The sequence below is a fragment of the Coregonus clupeaformis genome, chromosome 34, assembly GCF_020615455.1.
Source record: "Coregonus clupeaformis isolate EN_2021a chromosome 34, ASM2061545v1, whole genome shotgun sequence".
NCBI classification, from domain to species: Eukaryota; Metazoa; Chordata; class Actinopteri; order Salmoniformes; family Salmonidae; genus Coregonus; species Coregonus clupeaformis.
The window spans coordinates 436,393-459,496 of record NC_059225.1 but is presented as its reverse complement, the minus strand read 5'-3'; the positions used below and the strand labels follow the sequence as shown (position 1 = coordinate 459,496).

At 43.6% G+C, this 23,104-nt stretch overlaps 1 protein-coding gene across 1 annotated transcript in view; it reads left to right on the top strand.

Annotated features, from left to right (window-relative positions):
* LOC121549908 (dihydropyrimidine dehydrogenase [NADP(+)]-like) overlaps positions 1 to 23,104 on the top strand; it is a 212,733-nt gene that overhangs the window by 155,734 nt on the left and 33,895 nt on the right. The window contains exons 17-18 of the mRNA XM_041861880.2: positions 9,310 to 9,430; positions 11,619 to 11,738. Of these exons, the coding sequence (XP_041717814.2) occupies positions 9,310 to 9,430; positions 11,619 to 11,738 (241 nt within the window). The remainder of the gene's footprint in view (positions 1 to 9,309; positions 9,431 to 11,618; positions 11,739 to 23,104) is intronic.

Sequence of the window (23,104 nt, the reverse complement as noted above, 5' to 3'; positions counted from 1 at the left end):
GTTAAAACAACGTAATTAAATGCAGAGTAGTGCTGCTCTTGAAGAGAACGGAAGGGGCCTTTTTAAAAGCCCAGATATCACAGAGTATCACACGACTCCACTCGAGGTTACTACTAACACTCATCAGTTTACAGCATGGCAGGCAGGCTGTTATTACTTTTAACGGGGTGAAAAATGTGTCAAAGAGTTTGAGTATACTATACTATCTAAAGACTGATATACCGTACACTGATGGTATTGGGAAATTGCAGCTTTACAGCTGTAATATTCTGTAGTGTAACGTGTAGCATGTAGCCTACCAATCCTTCCTGGAGTTGATATCATGATACTCTGAGCCTCCACTTAGCTCTCATTTTGGATGGGAGCCATAAAAAGTATCATTAGGCACAGGATACCGTGCATTCTCTGTGCATGTGGATGTACACTACAGTATGCATGTATAATGAGTGGGAGAGGAAGGTTTAGCTTGTAGCTCCACATCACTAATGATTAAACAGATCTGCTATATACAGCACAGTGATGAGGGCTGTTACTGTACATGACTGAAACAGCACACAGCATGTAACTATACCACAACCTAAAGGCCATAGTTATCTGGATACAGATAAAGGCAAAGAAAGGAAAGCTGTGATTTTTTCTATCTTACCATTTTGACTTGAGTCCCACCCCAGGCCCGCGGTGGAGATGGGAATGAATGAAACGAACGAACGAACGAGTTCCCGTCTATAGCCAGGGAAGGAGACAAAGCTATTTTCTCTCACAGTAGCTGTAAATTTCCAGAGTTATATCCCCTCTGCCGTTAGATTTTCTGCTGTAAGACAAAAAGCTAATCAAAGCCATGTGCCCACAGGCAGGTAACCTCGGTGTGAACTAAAGAGAGAGAGGCAATATCATTCCATCACACCCCGCCGCTCCTCGTGCGTGGCGGTCGTGCTACCTCTCAACGCAACACCGGGGAAAACATTAGTTCTGATGCTATGGAAATGGTAGGGAAATCTCATTTGAATGTCTTATTAATATGCAATTTCAGTCAGTCATTCACAATGGCTCCCTCAGATTGTAGAACGAATGGTAGCTACTGTACTGTACTTTTTTGAAGATGGGTATTTTAACATTTTGTTGTAAAAAGAAATATAATTCAGAAAGGAAACACCACGTGTACGTTTAACCCTTTATTAGAAAATATTACAACGCATAGTCTTGGCTTTAGGGCTCTGCTCCGTCAGGGTAGCTCATTGCCAGAGCGAAGTGTCATATAAAGATGCTAAAATAACTACAGGCAGTGAGCACGATATACTATATAAAATGTAGTGCATTTCAGACTGAAGAGCCCATAAACGCCATCATACAGACCGCCTCTAGCAAGCGTAATATAAACCCAACACTGTTGCCTTAAGTTAACTCAGAGTTGTGCTACTGAGAGAGGAGAGATACTCTTAATATGCACGGTGGTCGCTTCTCCGTAGGCCATGAAGAGTAGGCGGAAAGATGGATTCCTGAGCAGACTCCACACCGAAGGGTCCTGACAGCCGAGATTAATTGAATCCCTGCTATCGGACCATGATAAAGAAAGGCTTCCTTTGCCTAACTGAAATTTGGAATAGAAAATACATATACAGTGGGGAAAAAAGTATTTAGTCAGCCACCAATTGTGCAAGTTCTCCCACTTAAAAATATGAGAGAGGCCTGTAATTTTCATCATAGGTACACGTCAACGATGACAGACAAATTGAGGAAATAAATTCCAGAAAATCACATTGTAGGATTTTTTATGAATTTATTTGCAAATTATGGTGGAAAATAAGTATTTGGTCAATAACAAAAGTTTCTCAATACTTTGTTATATACCCTTTGTTGGCAATGACACAGGTCAAACAAGGTTTTCACACACTGTTGCTGGTATTTTGGCCCATTCCTCCATGCAGATCTCCTCTAGAGCAGTGATGTTTTGGGGCTGTCGCTGGGCAACACGGACTTTCAACTCCCTCCAAAGATTTTCTATGGGGTTGAGATCTGGAGACTGGCTAGGCCACTCCAGGACCTTGAAATGCTTCTTACGAAGCCACTCCTTCGTTGCCCGGGCGGTGTGTTTGGGATCATTGTCATGCTGAAAGACCCAGCCACGTTTCATCTTCAATGCCCTTGCTGATGGAAGGAGGTTTTCACTCAAAATCTCACGATACATGGCCCCATTCATTCTTTCCTTTACACGGATCAGTCGTCCTGGTCCCTTTGCAGAAAAACAGCCCCAAAGCATGATGTTTCCACCCCCATGCTTCACAGTAGGTATGGTGTTCTTTGGATGCAACTCAGCATTCTTTGTCCTCCAAACACGACGAGTTGAATTTTTACCAAAAAGTTATATTTTGGTTTCATCTAACCATATGACATTCTCCCAATCCATTTCTGGATCATCCAAATGCACTCTAGCAAACTTCAGACGGGCCTGGACATGTACTGGCTTAAGCAGGGGGACACGTCTGGCACTGCAGGATTTGAGTCCCTGGCGGCGTAGTGTGTTACTGATGGTAGGCTTTGTTACTTTGGTCCCAGCTCTCTGCAGGTCATTCACTAGGTCCCCCCGTGTGGTTCTGGGATTTTTGCTCACCGTTCTTGTGATCAATTTGACCCCACGGGTTGAGATCTTGCGTGGAGCCCCAGATCGAGGGAGATTATCAGTGGTCTTGTATGTCTTCCATTTCCTAATAATTGCTCCCACAGTTGATTTCTTCAAACCAAGCTGCTCACCTATTGCAGATTCAGTCTTCCCAGCCTGGTGCAGGTCTACAATTTTGTTTCTGGTGTCCTTTGACAGCTCTTTGGTCTTGGCAATAGTGGAGTTTGGAGTGTGACTGTTTGAGATTGTTTCTGGATTTTTTTTCCTCAATTTGTCTGTCATAGTTGACGTGTACCTATGATGAAAATTACAGGCCTCTCTCATCTTTTTAACTGGGAGAACTTGCACAATTGGTGGCTGACAAAACTTTTTTTCCCTACTGTATGGTTATATAACAGAAGACATCGTACAGAGAGAAGAGCAGACAATGACTGCTGCAGTGGCACAGCTCAGCCATGAAATACTGTACCATCACATTGCATAACACAGAGTATACTAACAAACCCCCAAAGCCACAACTAAAATGGTAGCTTCATATAACCACCTGTGCTATCCAAATAGCCTAATGCCACTACTGATACTGCTCAGCAGTAACTGAACATGTCCAGCATGCACAGCGTGCACAGTGAAAGTGACATGATCATCTAAAACCTAGGCCTACAATATAGAGTACCTGAGCTGAAGCCTATGCCTAGTAGTATATGGCAGTAAGTCATGAGAGAAGTGTAGACTATGACCAGAGAACGAGAAGAAATAGACCCGTAGATTACTAGAATAAGCATGCATATTAGTGTGTCTGAAATAAGCTCTCTAACAGAATGTTTCCATTAGAGGTGATGAACCCTTGATCGTCAACAGTGGATCGCCATGTGGGTGTTTAGCAAGCCCACAGGATCTAGGTAATGCTAGTATCAACAGCCAATCCACACGGCTGGAAGCTAAAGCAAGCCTTGATTGTTCATCGCTTCGTGATACAGCGGCAGCTTCTCCACTAAGGTTCAAGGTGATAACTTGAAATATGAGGAAAAATGTTTTGGGTTAAAGTTAGGGGTGATGGGGTATGTTTGCAGAGCGAACAGACTCTTCCCCAAAACTGGCATTGGGAACAAAGAAAGTATACAATGGATATCATAGACTAATTCTACTTAGCTAGCTAGTTTGTAGCCGGCTATTGACAACTGTAGAGCAGCAACATGGTTAATCCTCGCAATCAATGACAACCCTGTAGCAGCCAAACATTGCAACATGAGCATATTAAACGACGTGGGGGATTTTCAAAAACAGCTAGCCAGCATTCACAAAGAAAGTTCCTAGCAGAAAACAGCAAGCATAGCGAGTAACAGCTATTTACAGCAGCAACGCAATGGCAGTAAGAGACCCCAGGGCATGCCTGTGCGTGACATCCAGCATTGAGGAAACATGTGTAGAACTGGTTCTTAAATAGACCGCATGTAATTAGAGCGTGAATACGATTGGTGCAATATCCGCTGATGCGATCAGCTGATGCCACCACACTCGGGTTTCCCTTCTGAACCGGCTTCGCTTTATTTAGAAGCGAGGTTGATGTTGTAGTTGGCCTGTAAGTGTTTATCACAATGTCATTATCGAATGTGTTTATTTGTTTGATTACCCTACTACCATGTTTTTTGTATGAGTTTCATTCTCATTTGATGGCAGTTGTCATTATTTTTCATTTGATCACACTTGTCAATGTAAATTGGTTAATGAGTGCTGTCTAATGAGTGAGTGGTTAAGACAGACAGTGCCTGGCTTGAAGGAATGTAGACTTTCGTTCCGTTATCTCATATCTCTTATTCACGTTTGACTCAGCATCCACAGGGAACTTATTTCTCCCTCCTTACCTTCCATAACGCTCCTCTATTCCTCCACTATTCCCTCCTTCCCTTTGATACCGCTCTTCCACTCCTCCGATTCACAAATTAAAACTGAAGCCTCCTCCCCGAGCTATATTCAGCCCCCTCTGAACATGCAGCCTGGTGACAAGTAGCTTCCATCATACCCCTGCCTCCGTACACACACACACACACACACACACTCAACCGCTCTCCCGTTGAGAGTCTGGGGTTGTTAACGAGAGAGCCGACCTCTCGTGACCCTGCTCTGTAAAATAAAAAATTCAGGTGTAAGCCCGTGGTAACCCTCCCTCCTCTCTGGCGGGCTGTCTCAACGGCCCTCACCCTCTCCGCAACCCTGCCTGGGGGTAATACACCTCCCCTTCTCCTCCTCCTCCTCTACACACACATGCTCTTCCGCTGGGGCCGCCCGTCGTGCTGAAACTAATCCGCATGCCAGCCAGCCTGCCCCACAGAAACAGCTCACCGGGAGAAAGGAAAGGAAAGAAATACATAAAAAATGGCTGCCAAGTACCCTTTCCACCAACTCCTTTCATTTCATACTAGACCTCCCCTCCTTAATTTTCATCATCATGACCCCTTCTGTACTGTTACAGTCAGTCATGAGGGATTGGTGGTTTGGAATGTGTTCATTCCATTCTGATGGAACCTGGAATGATACAATCCTTGGTGTGTCCAGTCACTGGTGGTGCTGCTCTCCTCTGGGAATCATGCCTGTTGTAGAATCCACAGTATGATGTCTGCGTGTTTTTCATGTTGACAGCATGTTTGTAGCTCGTCACGCCCTGCGCTCCCTCTCTGCCTTCAGGTAACAGTCTCAGAGCACAGAGGTACAACAGGGTCCATCAGCAGTGCTCTAAGTCCTGCTCTCATGGGTCAGCATAGAGAAGGATCACAGAATGTCTCCCTTGCCAGAACCAGTAACAGGCCTGTCAAACAGGTGCTTCAACTCTCCAGCCAAGCAGAAGATGCTGTGCAGCCACACTGCATTAGTACGGGGCTGGGGCTTGGGTTTAGCCACCTCTCCCTCTCCCTCCTCCCTCCTCCCTCTGCCCTCTTCCTCCATCCTCTACCCCTCCTCCCTCTTCCCCCTATCCCCCCTCCTCTCTCTCTAACCCCTTCCACCCTTATGCTCCCCCTATGGCCTATGTCCCCCACAGACTGGAGTGCTAGCTGGCCTGGCCCCCATCTGCTTTGTAATAAGCTGTCTGTCAGGGGCCCAGGCATGCCTGGCAGGGAGAGTTCCACCTCTGTGAGAGCAGGGTTCTTACAAGCAGCATCTGGTTGGGCACTGGTGCTTGGCTGTAGGCCATGACCCAGCCTCTTGTGCTGAAGTAGCCATAATGCAATTTCCCATGACCCTCTGGGAAGATTGGTTTAGTCCCTCTTCTTTCTGTGTGGCGGCCGGGGCTGCCTGGTTCGAGTATATGAGAGAGTATCTCTGCCGCTCTGCTCTCTCTCTCTTTCTGCTCTATCTCTTTCTCAAAGATAATTATTATCATACACATCAACCTACATAAAAGTGATGAAGCACAATTAGTATACATTTTTTATCCCAAAATAATCAGCTATTCTATGACTACAGCCAATGCCAATTGCATCCATGAAGCGAATACATGTAGAATCCACTGAAGGTCCTCTTCATCTAAGGTTTATCATTGTAGCACAGTCTGCACATCCACTAATTCCCCTCTTTGTACACTGATACTTACTCAACCTACAAATACATCCACTGCTTCAAGTATTTCTGATACATTGGCCAGGTGCAGGATCAGAAATATCTATCCAATGAATCTCCCCAGGAAAGCAGTCAGCGCTATCAACCATCTCTAGGGAGCCCAGATATAAGGCCTTTCTCTCTCTCTCTCTCTCTCTCTCTCTCTCTCTCTCTCTCTCTCTCTCTCTCTCTCTCTCTCTCTCTCTCTCTCTCTCTCTCTCTCTCTCTCTCTCTCTGTCTCTGTCTCTGTCTCTGTCTGTCTCTGGCAGGTGGATGGGTCTGGACTGGTTGAACCCTCCTCTCCACTCTTGTTTATACCCTGTTTGTAAGTCTTGAATAAATCAAGGCAAATTGCTATGGATGGCACTTGCTAGAGACACAAGTGCATAAATCTAATATCTTATCCAAATCCTGGAAGTGAATTGTATCATCTCCTATGGAGTAACCTTCCCTGTACCCTCTTGTCCGCCCTTAGAATACATTTGGCATATCTTTAGGCACCAATATGATTTTATTCACCCCTATTCCCCCTCCCTCACACCCCACACCTCACCCCTATTCCCCCTCCCCCACACCCCACACCTCACCCCTATTCCCCCTCCCTCACACCCCACACCTCACCCCTATTCCCCCTCCCCCACACCCCACACCCCACACCTCACCCCTATTCCCCCTCCCCAACACCTCACCCCATTCCCCCTCCCCCACACCTCACCCCTCAATGTCACTCTTATAGTATGTGTTCAGACTCAGAGACGCAGGCCATTCAAATATCATTCAATAAATAGCTGTTATTTTTGATGTGCTACTGAATCACACAGCATGACCTGGAAAAAGAAAGCCCTCCATTTATTTTTTATTTATTTTTACAAATCCATTTTTTGCTAATGGTTAAAAAAATAAAACGCTAACCTTTAGCCTGTGTGAGAGACTGACCTCAGTGCTCAATCTGCTTTGCACACAGACCTTGTAAATATCACTTCTTTATACAGTAGAGTAAAACCCATTGCTCAAGGCGGTATATGCCAACAGTTATTGGATATGTCAAAAAATAAGCCCATTTCCTCTGAAATAAAGGGTTGATGGAGAGAGGATCAGAGAGAGAGAGAGATGACTGAGAGAGAAGAGGGTGAGAGAGAGAGAGAAAGAGAAGAGAGAGAGAGAAGAACAGGGAAACAAAATGAGGTGAGAGAAGAAAGGCATGTAGACAGATAAAGAGAGGAGGGAGGGCTGACTAACAGTGAAGTACAGAAGCAACGGGAGATACAAGAGCCTCTGTAATAATAACATGCTCTATAGAGCTCTGGTCAAAAGTAGTGCACTATTTAAGGAATAGGGTGCAATAGGGGACTCCAAACAAGAAATGATTAACAGATTTGATGTCGGGTATAGATATGCTGTTCATTGACTACAGCTCAGCGTTCAACACCATAGCTCATCACTAAGCTAAGGACCCTGGGACTAAACACCTCCCTCCGCAACTGGATCCTGGACTTCCTGACGGGCCGCCCCCAGGTGGTAAGGGTAGGTAACAACACATCTGCCACGCTGATCCTCAACACAGGGGCCCCTCAGGGGTGCGTGCTCAGTCCCCTCCTGTACTCCTGTTGCCGACGACACAACAGTGGTAGGCCTGATCACCGACAACAATGAGACAGCCTATAGGGAGGAGGTCAGAGACCTGGCCAGGTGGTGCCAGGATAACAACTTCTCCCTCAAAGTGATCAAGACAAAGGAGATGATTGTGGACTACAGGAAAAAGAGGACAGAGCACGCCCCCATTCTCAACGACGGGGCTGTAGTGGAGTAGGTTGAGAGCTTCAAGTTCCTTGGTGTCCACATCACCAACAAACTATCATCAACACACCAAGACAGTTGTGAAGACGGCACGACAAAGCCTATTCCCCCACAGGAGACTGAAAGTGTCCTCAGATCCTCAAAATGTTCTACAGCTGCACCATCGAGAGCATCCTGACTGGTTGCATCACTGCCTGGTATGGCAACTGCTCGGCCTCCGACCGCAAGGCACTACAGAGGGTAATGCGTACGGCCCAGTACATCACTGGGGCCAAGCTTCCTGCCATTCAGGACCTTTATACCAGGCAGTGTCAGAGGAAGGCCCTAAAAATTGTAAAAGACTCCAGCCACCCTAGTCATAGACTGTTCTCTCTGCTACCGCAAGGCAAGCGGTGCAACAGGCTTCTTAACAGCTTCTACCCCCAAGCCATAACACTCCTGAACAGCTAATCAAATGGCTACCCCCCCCCCTTTTTTTTACGTTGCTGCTACTCTCTGTTTATTATCTATGCATATTCACTTTAAGTCTACCGACATGTACATATTACCTCAATTACCTCGACTAACCTGTGCCCCCGCACATTGACTCTGTACCGGTACCCCCTGTATATAGCCTAGCTACTGCTATTTTACTGCTGCTCTTTAATTATTTGTTATTTTTATTTTTTTGTTATCTATTCTTTACTTAACACTTATTTTTCTTAAAACTGCATTGTTGGTTAAGGGCTTATAAGTAAGCATTTCACTGCTACACCTGTTGTATTCGGCACATGTGACAAATAAAATGTGATTTGATTTGATATCTGTAAAACACAGAAATACTGACTAAGCTTTATAATAAGCTACACAATTACAAGCATGTTGAAAGGGCTGATGCTGATACATTTTATTTTGTATTAGATTTTCTGGGGGACAAATCCCAAAAGATATCCTCTGCCCATTGGTAATGCCACCTCATCAGCCAACCTGTTTTAGATGAGACGTGCTAATGATTTAACAGTGTGACATTAATGTGAAAACTGAGTCTACATCCCAAATGGCAAATTACTACTTTTCACTTGGGCTCATATAGGGAATAGGGTGACATTTGGGACGCACCCTAACCTGAATAACTTACCGTTCTTCAGAAACCATGACTATTTTCTACCCATGCACTCCCAAGTTCCAACAGAGAACAGACCGGTAGCATTATGCAGCTCCAACCCCTTCCCTTCTCTTCTCTCACCTCACTCATTTGGCTGCACTCGTTTACCACCATTGCTATCCCTCTCTTGTTGTTGTTTATTTGTCTGTTTGTTCCTCAGGATACAGAGTTGGTGCGTAACATCTGTCGCTGGGTGAGACAAGCTGTCCAGATCCCCTTCTTCGCCAAACTGACCCCCAACGTCACCAACATCGTGGATATAGCCAAGGCAGCACACGAAGGTATACTAACTAGTCCCACTTACAGACCATTTGAGTACAGTATATTCATTGAACATTGACTTTAAGTGTGTCCCAAATGGTACCCTATTCCCTATGTAGCACACTACTTTTGACCAAACCCCTATAGGGCTCTAGTCAAAAGTAGTGCACTATGTAGGGCATAGAATGTAATTTAGAACAAACATAAAGTCAATGTTCATTGAATATACTGTACTCAAATGGTCTGTTGTTGTTGTTTAGTTTCTTTTTGATGTTACATTTTTTTTAAATACAGTGAGGGAAAAAAGTATTTGATCCCCTGCTGATTTTGTATGTTTGCCCACTGACAAAGACATGATCAGTCTATAATTTTAATGGTAAGTTTATTTGAACAGTGAGAGACAGAATAACAACAACAAAATCCAGAAAAACGCATGTCAAAAATGTTATAAATTGATTTGCATTTTAATGAGGGAAATAAGTATTTGACCCCTCTGCAAAACTTAGTCTTGACTTAGTACTTGGTGGCAAAACCCTTGTTGGCAATCACAGAGGTCAGACGTTTCTTGCAGTTGGCCACCAGGTTTGCACACATCTCAGGAGGGATTTTGTCCCACTCCTCTTTGCAGATCTTCTCCAAGTCATTAAGGTTTCGAGGCTGACGTTTGGCAACTCGAACCTTCAGCTCCCTCCACAGATTTTCTATGGGATTAAGGTCTGGAGCCTGGCTAGGCCACTCCAGGACCTTAATGTGCTTCTTCTTGAGCCACTCCTTTGTTGCCTTGGCCGTGTGTTTTGGGTCATTGTCATGCTGGAATACCCATCCACGACCCATTTTCAATGCCCTGGCTGAGGGAAGGAGGTTCTCACCCAAGATTTGACGGTACATGGCCCCGTCCATCGTCCCTTTGATGCGGTGAAGTTGTCCTGTCCCCTTAGCAGAAAAACACCCCCAAAGCATAATGTTTTCACTTCCATGTTTGACGGTGGGGATGGTGTTCTTGGGGTCATAGGCAGCATTCCTCCTCCTCCAAACACGGCGAGTTGAGTTGATGCCAAAGAGCTAGATTTTGGTCTCATCTGACCACAACACTTTCACCCAGTTCTCCTCTGAATCATTCAGATGTTCATTGGAAAACTTCAGACGGCCCTGTATATGTCCTTTCTTGAGCAGGGGGACCTTGCGGGCGCTGCAGGATTTCAGTCCTTCACGGCGTAGTGTGTTACCAATTGTTTTCTTGGTGACTATGGTCCCAGCTGCCTTGAGATCATTGACAAGATCCTCCCGTGTAGTTCTGGGCTGATTCCTTACCGTTCTCATGATCATTGCAACTCCATGACGTGAGATCTTGCATGGAGACCCAGGCCGAGGGAGAATGACAGTTATTTTGTGTTTCTTCCATTTGCGAATAATCGCACCAACTGTTGTCACCTTCTCACCAAGCTGCTTGCCGATGGTCTTGTAGCCCATTCCAGCCTTGTGTAGGTCTACAATCTTGTCCCTGACATCCTTGGAGAGCTCTTTGGTCTTGGCCATGGTGGAGAGTTTGGAATCTGATTGATTGATTGCTTCTGTGGACAGGTGTCTTTTATACAGATAACAAGCTGAGATTAGGAGCACTCCCTTTAAGAGTGTGCTCCTAATCTCAGCTCATTACCTGTATAAAACACACCTGGGAGCCAGAAATCTTTCTGATTGAGAGGGGGTGAAATACTTATTTCCCTCATTAAAATGCAAATCAATTTATAACATTTTTGACAAGTGTTTTTCTGGATTTTGTTGTTGTTATTCTGTCTCTCACTGTTCAAATAAACCTACCATTAAAATTATAGACTGATCATGTCTTTGTCAGTGGGCAAACGTACAAAATCAGCAGGGGATCAAATACTTTTTTCCCTCACTGTAGCTTCATGTAGTGACTATAGCAGCCTCATATGACCGTGTTCTCTTTCGCCCACATCTAAAACACTTCTACATCATTTTCATTTGAAAGCCAAGTGATAGACACAACCCCAAACAACATAGAGACACTAATGGAATTACTTGGCACAGTGAAAGTCCACAGGCATCTAAACAGACGCCCCGCCGTGCTCCACAGCGCTCCGAAGGACCCTATAAGGTGCTGGTTGGTTTGGCCCTGGGTTTGGCTGGCGTAGCTGAGCCCTGTGCCCGTTCCCCCACAGCTAATGACTAAACGTGTCCCTGCAGGTGGTGCAGATGGCGTCACAGCGACCAACACAGTATCTGGGCTGATGGGGCTCAAGGCAGACGGCACTCCTTGGCCTGGCATTGGCCGAGGCAAGAGAACCACATATGGCGGCGTATCTGGTAAGTGTCGTCTGACTTGCTGCTTTTCCCTTTGCTCCCCCCCGCCACTCCCTCAGGGCCGGAACAGCCAGAATGTGTGTGCGTGTGTGTGTGCGTGCGTGCATTTTTGCATACGTGTGTGTGTCAGTGTGCGGGGGTGTAAAGGGGTGTGCTGTAGTTTAAATGCTGCAGTCTTGGTCCACTCCACTGCTTATTTTATGGGGCTGTGCTTTGCGTGACACTGAGGCTCTGAGGCTGGACACTGTCTCTAATAGTAGTGACAGATGGACCAGAATGAGTCTGAAAGTGCTTCTAATGCTTCCTCTGCTCTGCTCTGCTGGGAGGAAATGGGAGAGGCTGAATACAAAAAAAGACTACCACAATCATTCTGAGGGACTGAGAGCACCCACTTTTCTTTTTACAGTTTGAAATAATATTTTAGACAGAGTGAGATATTGGAAGGTGCGTGTACAAGTACATGTTTATTATTTGATGTGGAAACTTGATGTGTAATTAGCAGAAAATACTTTTTTTTTTTTTTTTTAATGTTTTTCTGTGCACTGGATATTCTGGTGGTGTACTGGATATTGAATTAGGATCTCATGTTTTAATGTATTTTACAGTGTTACTGTCAGTCTCATGTAAGCATCGATTTCTCTCAGTAGAATGGAAGTTTCACCATCAATCAGGTTTCCTTTATTGTAAAGAAACCTTGAAATCACAGCCAATGAGAAAAAGCCTGGCTTATAATAGTGTTTTGCTCATTGTGCTGTATGTCAAGCATTTACTTGGTTTTCAGTCTCCATCTGCGGTAATTACACACATTCTATGGAGATAAAAGCAGTATTTAGGCAGACTATGACAGGTATGGCCAATCTCTGCAATGACACTCTCTCATGAAGATCTGTTTCCTGATATCGTATTCTTCTTCTCCCAAAGCGTAACCGTTTGATTATCGTATCCTGTAAAGAAGGAAAGTGTTCTTACCTGCAAAGCCTTTTGGGTAACACGCTCGTTCTCATTTTCAGTCTGTTTGAGTGATGTGACACAAGTATTGCACAGGGAATTGAAACAAAGGACCCAGAGGTTGCTATGAGATATTGACTTTGTCTGTGAAAGGGAAATCTCTTTTATGAAGACGTTATAAAGGGAAAGAGATCTACTGTCTTCAAAAAAGAACACACTGCCCATCCTAGTCTCCTCAGATTTGATTGTATTTCAGATCAACATGCCTTTTGAAGTGTGCCTCTGTGTCATGTGAAAGGTGTGGCCTATAAAGAGGTATAAGCCACATCATATCACATCATACTGTCATTGTAGTGATCTTACATGATGGACAAATACAACTATATGAGAATTACTGTACTGTAAATGTGCTTTACAGTTTGTCTTCGAAAATTGTTCCTTAGTTTTCCTTGTTTCCTTAATTTAGACCAATTCCCACTCTCATATCACCTCACTAACCCCTTCACCTATTCTACTCATATCACCTCACTTCCAACAAATCCTGGTTTGAGAGAACAACAGAATGTAACCCTCCTATTTGGTGGAGACATAGTACACTGACTGACTCAATAATGCATGGAGATACTGTTTCTTACCTTGGCCCCTCAGTGTACCTCACTGTTCCACAACCTTACTGCTGGCCTGTATGCTGTTGCATTGTTAGTGTCATTTATGAGATAGCAGCATTATCTTATGGCACTGCCCCTCAGTGTGACTAGGGTCACTATTGTGTCCATAAGAAAGGCATGTGTGAACTGCTGTGACCACGGCTCTCTCTGATGTTGGACCCCCCTCCCCCCTCTTTCCCCCTCTTTTCCTGCCTGTCTCCTTCCTCTTTTCTCTTCTCTCCAGTCTCTATCCTCTCTCTCTCTCTCTCTCTCTCTCTCTCTCTCTCTCTCTCTCTCTCTCTCTCTCTCTATCTCTCTGCCCTCTTCCCTCTTTTCTCTCAGCTCGATTTCAATCCCTTGCCTCAGCCACCGTACCAACGTCAGTGAGAGGAGAAAAAAAGAGACTTAGAAAGGCAGTGTACATTAACAATTTATAGGGAAACTATTGCAGAAGTATTTTTTTTTTTTTTTTTTTTTTACGACTCAATGTCATCTTTTTCCCATTTAAGCCATGGCTGCCGGCTCCTGTGAGAATCCCCCAGGAGTAGGGTGATGGTGCTGGGGCTCCAGTGGAGAGGCAGGCAGGCATCTATCACCTCCCAACACCGCTGTAGGGACACTGGGCCACAGATCCCCACCTTCTCCTCTCCTCCCTACTTCTGCTCAACCAGAGAGGAAAGCAAGTCCAAGTGAACAGACTGTTAGATAATGTGCAGTAGACTACTACCTTTTACAATACCCTAGTAAAGTACTTCAATAGAGCCTGCTATACAGTATTTTTTATACTTTATGCTCAGTGTAAATGTATTTGTGTGTGTGTGTGTGTGTGTGTGTGTGTGCGTGTGTGTGTATTTCTGTGTGTGTGCATGTTGGTGTGTGTGTTTGGTGAGTGTATGTTTGTGTTCGCTGTGCGTGCGTGTGTGTGTGCATGCTTGCATGTATATGCCCTGCGTACATACATACCTGTCCATGCTTGTGTGTGTGTTTAGACTCACAGCTAATCCAGAGTGTGTCAGATCAGATGCTGTTTGGACTCACAGCTCATCCAGTGTGTGTCAGATCAGATGCTGTTTAGACTCACAGCTGATCCAGTGTGTGTCAGATCTGATGCTGTTTAAGGGCTTATCTGTCAGGTTTTCCCTGACGTTCTGTTATACCCCCCCACAGTTCCCCCCACCTCATATTTACTACGCCCAACGACAAGCCAAACAGATACAAATGTCAACTGCTCGGTTTGAAGTCTAGCTCCACGTAAAGATTGACATTTCACCAGGAAAACACTATTTTTCCTAGACGTATGTTTCATTTTTCACGTTTGGTTTTGTGAGTTTTTTTTGCACCTAGATGTTTTTCACCTGCCACAAAGCAAGTCAATAAAGGGACTTTGATCTATGCAGTATACAATAGGTTCTGCTTTCAACTAAACATTATAGCCACTGCCTTTGGTTGGTAATGGTGTTTTCCAGGCAAAGCTGTGTTTGTTTTTGTTGATACAGTTATATAAATGGTATTTTGGCATGTGCATTTGTTCTATGCAGTCAATCAAAAAGGATATATGATGCCCTTGCACTGCTTTGTAGAACTTTCAAAGATTACAGCATGAAAAAGATTTTGCCCTGGGCAGGTGCTAACACTGAGATCCATAATCACTTTCCCTTTCTCAATGGCTTAAAAGTCTGTATGTTCCTCATCTTCTCCATCTACTACAGCTGCATTGATCTGAAAGAACTGACCAGGTGAAAGCCAGCCTAATGATGAGCTTCCACCATATTGTTTTTACCTGTGAAGTATTTTCCAATTAGTCCAGATGAAGGCTTGTAGGCGAAGAGAGGAGAGGATATACTTTTTTAGACAATTGAGAAGGAGGCAGTATCTTGAAGTGAACCAGGCCACTCCAACGGTTAGCTAGCAGGATGGGAGGTATGCTCAGGCATAACCACAGCTCATTTCAGAGGGATTATTTGGAGTGGGTTGGGGGGATGAGAGAGAGAGACAGAGAGAAGGAGAGAGAAAGGGAGAGAGAGCGGAAGAGAGAGAGAGACCCCAAAACAGACCCCACAGAGCCCCAAGACAGCAACACAATTAGACCCAACCAAATCATGAGAAAACTAAAAGATAATTACTTCACACATTGGAAAGAATTAACAAAAAACAGAGCAAACTAAAATACTATTTGGCCCTAAACAGAGTGTACACAGTGTCAGAATACCTGACCACTGTGACTGACCCAAAATTAAGGAAAGCTTTGACTATGTACCAACTCAGTGAGCATTGCTATTGAGAGAGGCTGCCGTAGGCAGAACTGGCTCTCAAGAGAAGACAGGCTATGTGCACACTGCCCACAAAATGAGGTGGAAACTGAGCTGCACTTCCTAACCTCCTGCCAAATGTATGACCATATTAGAGACACATATTTCCCTCAGATTACACAGACCCACAAATAATTCTATTTGCACATCGTTACAACACTGTATATAGCCATAATATGACATTTGAAATGTCTCTATTCCTTTGGAACTTTTGTGAGTGTAATTTTTACTGTTCATATTTTATTGTTTATTTTTCCTTTTTTTTTAAAGTAATAAAAAGTAAAACAATGTTTGGAAATATATACACAGTAAGAATATACAGTATACTCTTGTTCTTTTTTAAACATATATTTTTTAATGCTTTTAGGTCACACATTATTCTCAGTTTACAGAACAAGTAAACAAAATAAATATACCCCACCCCCCACCCTCCTCTTTTTTTCCCTTATTTGTCTGGCTACATGATGTAACTAACTAGAAGGTGAGAGAAAGACAGGTGGTTGTGTTTCTGCTCCGTTACAGTCTTTCTGTAATCTAGTACAGGACACCTCTGTCTCTGTGTCAGTGTGTCCTGGGTAATAAGAGGTCTTGGTGCTTCGCTCCATGGCTGCAGCATGCCGGGGGAGAGAGAGAAGCGGGTGGGGGGAGAGGAGTAGTGATTGTCATTCTGGAGGGCTCTGCTGCTCTGCAGACATGAGCGCTGGGTAATGATGGCGGGGGAACAGGGCTGTGCCGGCTGAGAAGAGAACAGGTTTTGGCTGAGGGGAATGGTTCCTAAGCCAATGCCTAATTCACAGATCCTCTGTTAAGCCACATTATCTCTGCCTGTATGAACTAATGTGCCAAGATGCCCCCTAAACATTTTCCCCGGGATGAGATGGGAATCATGGAATGGAAACCGGGAGAGGAGGTAGCTAGCGTTAGACGCATGTCGGTGTTCGAGGCATTAATGCCCAACTTCCGCCCCCTCCTCCTGCCTTTGTAGTCAATGGCATCCATTTGCAGGTCATAACGCATAACGTTAATGTTGGAAGGCCTCGGAAAAGCCGAACAGGTTTCTTATATTAGCATTTATTTTCATCTACAGGAGAGAGGAGACACACACACACAGAGCCACAATACACACACACACACACACACACACACACACCCATACACACGGCACACACACAGACAGCCAGAGTACAGTAAGTCTGATTAATAAAAAATGCAGTGCTGGTCGGTGCCGTGTCTGCCTGATTGACTTCTTAGCCACTGTCAAGATTTCAATTTCATGTTAAATATTTTGTAAAGGCCAGAGCCTTAAATCTCAGGGGCCGACACTAGCCAGCGAGCTGTGAACGTAACCATAGGCTAACTGCTAATGATAAGAATAGAGGGTGTGATGAGGCATCTGTAATACAGTCATTGGATTAGGCTATCAATCACCTGGCGTCTCCGGGGACAACGGTGAGGAGGAGACCAAATGGTGACACGAGAAATTAAGAACAGAGTTTTAGACTGGAATATTTTTTTTCTCCTATTTATTTTTTATCTTTCTCTCTCTCTCTCTTACACTTATCTTTCTCTCACACTCATCTTTCTCTCACACACTCTTTCGGTGAGCTCTCTCTTCTTCTCCCTCTCTCTCCCTCCCCCTCTCTCTCTCCCTTTCTCTCTCTCTCTCTCTCTCTCCCCCTCTCTCTTTCTCTCTCTCTTTCTCTCTCTCTCTTTCTCTCTCTCTCTTTCTCTCTCGCTTGCTCACCCTCTCTCCCCCCCTCTCTCTCTCTCTCTCTCTCTCTCTCTCTCTCTCTCTCTCTCTCTCTCTCTCTCTCCCTCTCCCTCTCTATCTCTCATTCCGTTATCTGCTGGTCAAGCTGTATTTCTCTTGAGATGCACTGGAAGCCTTTCTACCCGCTAGCCCCTGGAAACAGAATGGATTCTCTCCTCATGATTGGATTTTAAAGGCTCTACCCATGATGCCTGTGGCTTTTATTTAAGCAACATATGTTTACGAGGCAAGCGAACAGTGTATAGTATGTGCATTATTAATATTATCCCTAGATGTTTCCTTTAGAACCAAATCTCCATTATAAGCTATTAACCAATGACTGCTATTTCCATGCAGTTTCTGAGGAAAACATATTTTTGAGTATCTGTTCGGAGAAACCCCAGTGTGTACTGAAGCCCTGGGTTAAGGTGAGGTGGATGGAGCTCTCTGATTGCTCACAGAAAATGTATTATTGGCCAGCATACACTCTACAAGCAGGCCAGCTAGATTGCCACAGCTCACTGTCTGCCTCTGTGGTAATATCTATATACTGTATCTATCTTGGCTCTCATCAAAAAACATTTATGTTGGCCATTCACGCTGATCTGAGTACAGCCCTTATATAGAAAGTAAACACTTGCATAGAAAGTGTTTTTGATTCCATAAACATATGTATTTATAATGGCCATTACATACAGGAGATGATATATAGTATTGTGTTTTCCTGATGTGCGCTAGTAGAGGTCCTTAATTGTACGGCCTCCATGTCTCTTCTTCCTTATCTTCTTTCTCTCTATTTGTTGTACAGCAGGATCGTTGTCTTTTTTTAAAGCTGCAATATGTAACTTTTTGGGCGACTTTACCAAATTCACATAGAAATATGAGTTATAGATCTGTCATTTTCATTGAAAGCAATTCTAATAAGCGATAGATCTGTTCTATGTGCGCTATTTCTATGATTCCTGTTCTTAAGTTTAATTTTTGCGTCTTTTACTTTCGGTTTTGTACACCAGCTTCAAACAAATGAAAATACAATATTTTTGGTTATGGAAAATATATTTCACAGCGGTTTAGATGGTACAATGATTCTCTACACTATACTTGCTTGTTTTGTCACATAAAATGAAAGTAGACAAACTATTAGAATTTTAGCAACCAGGAAATGGCGGAGTGATTTCTGCATAGTAATGCTCTAATGTAATCTGACATTTACTGTTAGCGACTCAGTATTTTTCCCTCTGGCTTATTTTTAACTCTGGCTTTACCTCTGTGGTACATTACGTCTTAATTTCCCACTGATAAGTTCTATAATATTGAGTCTAAGAACAATAAAACAGTAATTTGATTCAAGTCAGAATCAGAAAAGTTATTTCCAGACTACGCATCTAGATCCGTGATAATTGAGCTGGTTAGGCGTTCATTGTCTACTGTGAGATAACTACTTTTCTTCCCTCTTTCTCTCTCTCTCTCATTTTGCAGCAAATTCATTGCCACAATGAAAAAAATTTTTACCAAAAAAATATTTTTGTTCACTGAATATGCAAGGAGCACCAAAGGGGACTAAGTCAGGGTAAGAAGCACTATTCAAGAATCCTAAATATTCATTGCTATCAGTTTGCCCATATTTTAAGTTTCATGCTTATTCTACCATAACATGTCTCTTACAATGCTGTGCACAGGGCAGTAAGCACACAGCACATCATTTATTGATGCCATACAGCCTTGCAGCCTCTTCCTGTGTCCTTACATAGTTTACCATATTGCTGTATGTCTGTGGAGGGAGAGATGGAGGGAGAGAATGCAGGCCTTTTGTGTACTTGCTCTGAAAGGATGAGGATGTACTGTTACTGTTCACTGAGTTCCTATAATATTTAGAGGCAGATGATGCTTCAACTGTTATTTCCACATAATATTTCCTAGGAGAATATTTAGATTCACTGTTCATTTTTCTTTGTGCATTATAAGAGGAGTTATTGATCGCCAGATCCTACAAAGTTACAAAGACCTCCTGCCCCCCATCCAAATATGAATAGCTGGGCCGCTAAACCAGCCTAGCCCTGTCTGCCTTATCTTAACCACCCGAGCCACGGCCCGCTACAATCTAGAAGGCGGAGACAGTACAGGTGCATCAAAGTTGAGACTGAAAAACTGCTTAAATCTCCAGGCCATCAGACTGTTAAATTGTCACCACTAGCCGGCCTCCGCCCAGTACCCTGCCCTGAACTTAGTCATTGTTTCTAGCTGGCTATTACCCGGTACGCTAACCTGCACCTTAGAGACTGCTGCCCTATGTACATAGTCATTGAACACTTGTCACTTTAATAATGTTTACATACTGTTTTACCCACTTCATATGTACAGTATATACACTCTTAGAAAAAAAGGTGCTCTATAGAACCAAATATGGTTCTTCGGCTGTCCCCATAGGAGAACCCTTTGAATAACCCCTTTTGGTTCAAGGTAGAACCCTTTTTGGTTCCATGTAGAAGCCTTTCCACAGAGGGTTCTACATGGATCCCAAAATAGTTCTACCTGGAATCAAAAAGGGTTCCACCTGGAACCCAAAGGCTTCTCCTATGGGGACAGCCGCAGAACCCTTTTGAAAACCTTTTTTCTAAGATTGTACTGTATTCTAGTCAAGGCTCATCCTATCGACTGCTGCATACACCGTTTCTATTCACATACTGTCCATACTGCCTATACACACCATCATATACAAAAATATAAACCCAACATGCAGCAATTTCTAAGATATTACTGAGTTACAGTTCATATAAGGAAATCAGTAAATTGAAATAAATAAATTAGGCCCTGAACTATGGATTTCACATGAGTGGGAATACAGATATGCATCTGTGGTCACAAATACCTTGAAAAAAGGTTGGGGTGTGGATCAGAAAACCTGTCAGTATCTGGTGTGCAGTGTGACACATCTCCTTCACATAGAGTTGATCAGGCTGTTGATTGTGGCCTGTGGAATGTTGTCTCACTCCTCTTCCATGGATGTGCAAAGTTGCTGGATATTGGCGAGAACTGGAACACGCTGTCGTACACGTCGATCCAGAGCATCCCAAACATGCTCAGTGGGTGACATGTCTGGTGAGTATGCAGGCCATGGAAGAACTGGGACATTTTCAGCTTCCTGGAATTGTGTACAGATCCTTGCGACATGGGGCTGTGCATTATCATGCTGAAACATGAGGTGATGGCAGCGGGTGAATGGCACAACAATGGGCCTCAGGATCTCATCATGGTATCTCTGTGCATTCAAATTGCCATCGATAAAATGCAATTGTGTTCGTTGTCCGTAGCTTATGCCTGCCCATACCATAACCCCACCGCCACCATGGTGCACTCTGTTCACAACGTTGACATCAATCAAACACTCGCCCACACGACGCCATATACATACCTGGTCTGCGGTTGTGAGGCCTGTTGGACATTGGAGGCGGCTTATGGTCGAGAAATTAAGATAAAATTATCTGGCAATAGATAAGGTGGACATTCCTGCAGTCAGCATGCTAATTGTACACTCCCACAAAACTTGAGACATCTGTGGCATTCTGTTGTGTGACAAAACTGCACATTTTAGAGTGGCCTTTTATTGTCCCCAGCACAAGGTGCACCTGTTTAATGATCATGCTGTTTAATCAGCTTCTTGATATGCCACACCTGTCAGGTGGATGGATTATCTTGGCAAAGGAGAAATGCTCACTAACAGGGATGTAAACAAATTTGAGAGAAATACACTTTTTGTGCGTATGGAAAATGTCTGGGATATTGTATTTCAGCTCATGAAACATAAGACCAACACTTTACATTTTGCGTTTATATTTTTGTTCAGTATATATGTAAGGGATAATCAATGAGGGGCTATGTGTTCTATTGAAAATAATGAATGACGTGGAAGGTGTGTTCCACGACGCGCTAGCGGAGTGGAACTGACCTTCCACAGAGTTATATTATTTTCCAGAGAACGCCAGGAGCCCTGAGTTGATTATCCCTTTCATACCATGGCTATAATTTAACACATTTGCCGGTAGAAATGTGTTCAACATCCACTGAAGTAGCTAGCAAGTTTACTAGATAGGTACAGTAGTTGCTATGGTAACCAAACAAACAGACTTGCTAGTTTAGCTCACCAAACCATCAGTATAGCTTGCTATTATGAAGATCGAGTTCAACAATGCCAATACTGTTTTGAGTTCGACTTTTGCTTTCAAAAGCAGCTAAATTAAAACATGTAAAAATTAACTATAGAAATTGAATTCTACTGTGCAAATATACTGTGCGTTATAGGAAGTTATAAACTGGATGGATCGAGCCCTGAATGCTGATTGGCTGACAGCCGTGGTATATCAGACCGTATACCACGGGAATGACAAAACATGTATTTTTACTGCTCTAATTACGTTCGTAACCAGGTTATAATAGCAATAAGGCACCTCGGGGGCTTGTGGTATATGGCCAATATACCACAGCTAAGGGCTGTATCCAGGCACTCCGCATTACGTCGTGCATAAGAACAGCCCTTAGCTGTGGTAAATTGTCCATATACCACACCCCCCTCGGGCCTTATTGCTTAAATAATGCACACTGAGAATGCCCTTCAAGCTAATCAGAAAGGAGTATTCAACAATGCCATGATATAAATATTTATATTCCGGACTCTGACATTGCTCGTTCTGATAATTCCTTTCTTTTAATGTTTTGTATTTGTGTGTATTGTTTTGTATTGTTAGGTATTACTGCGCTGTTGGAGCTAGAAACATAATAATTTCGCTGCACCTGTGATAACATCTGCAAAATATGTATACGCGACCAATAAACGTTTATTTGATTTGACCCCGCTTACTCTTTAGCTATTATAATCAAGCCAGAGAGGAGACAGAGGTCTTTGCCTGGCATTGGGTCCTCTCATGGTCCTGTGTGTGTTATGAGTGTGAGACAGGATAGGAGCAAGTGTGTGTGTGTGTGTGTGTGTGTGTGTGTGTGTGTGTGTTATTATGAGTGTGTGAGAGGGGATAGATCCAGAGGCAGTGGCCGGTGGCCTTTGCAGACCCTGAATACCAAATGCTGGTATCAAACCTCTGCATTATGCATCTTTAAAGCCCCACACAAAGATAGCCATCACTGCTATCTACCGGACTGAAACCCACCCAGTCGCTTTGTAGCCTACCGCCCAGACAGAAAGGCCACACAGTCACTGAAGAGGCTTCCATTATTATTCCATACAAATGTAAAGTTCTAATAAATTGATTCATGTGAAATGGAGGAAAGAAGGTCTAGTATTTGATGGGGGTTGTGTAGTGGGGTGTATTGTGTTGTGATGCCCAATCATGCCCTTCAGTTCACCTTCTCATATTTACGGTTATTACTTATCCATCCATCTCATACATTATACTGTATGTCACATGTCCAGATATTTGATGATCTGGTTTGGGAAATTATCTGAGACATGTATGAACCACAACAAATACTGAAACACATGAATATTGTATGCAATTCCAAACGAATAGCAATATTGTATATCTTATGAAGCACAATTTATGTTTCTCCTCACTCTGCTCCAAACAAGCTTGTGCTATACAGGCCCCTAGCTCCTATTAATATACTGTAGATCTAGACTCCATAGCCATGGACCTAATTGCTCCTTTGGATGTGTATTTTCTCCCTCTAGTTGGATGAAAAGCAGCCGATTCTGAGAAGCAGCAG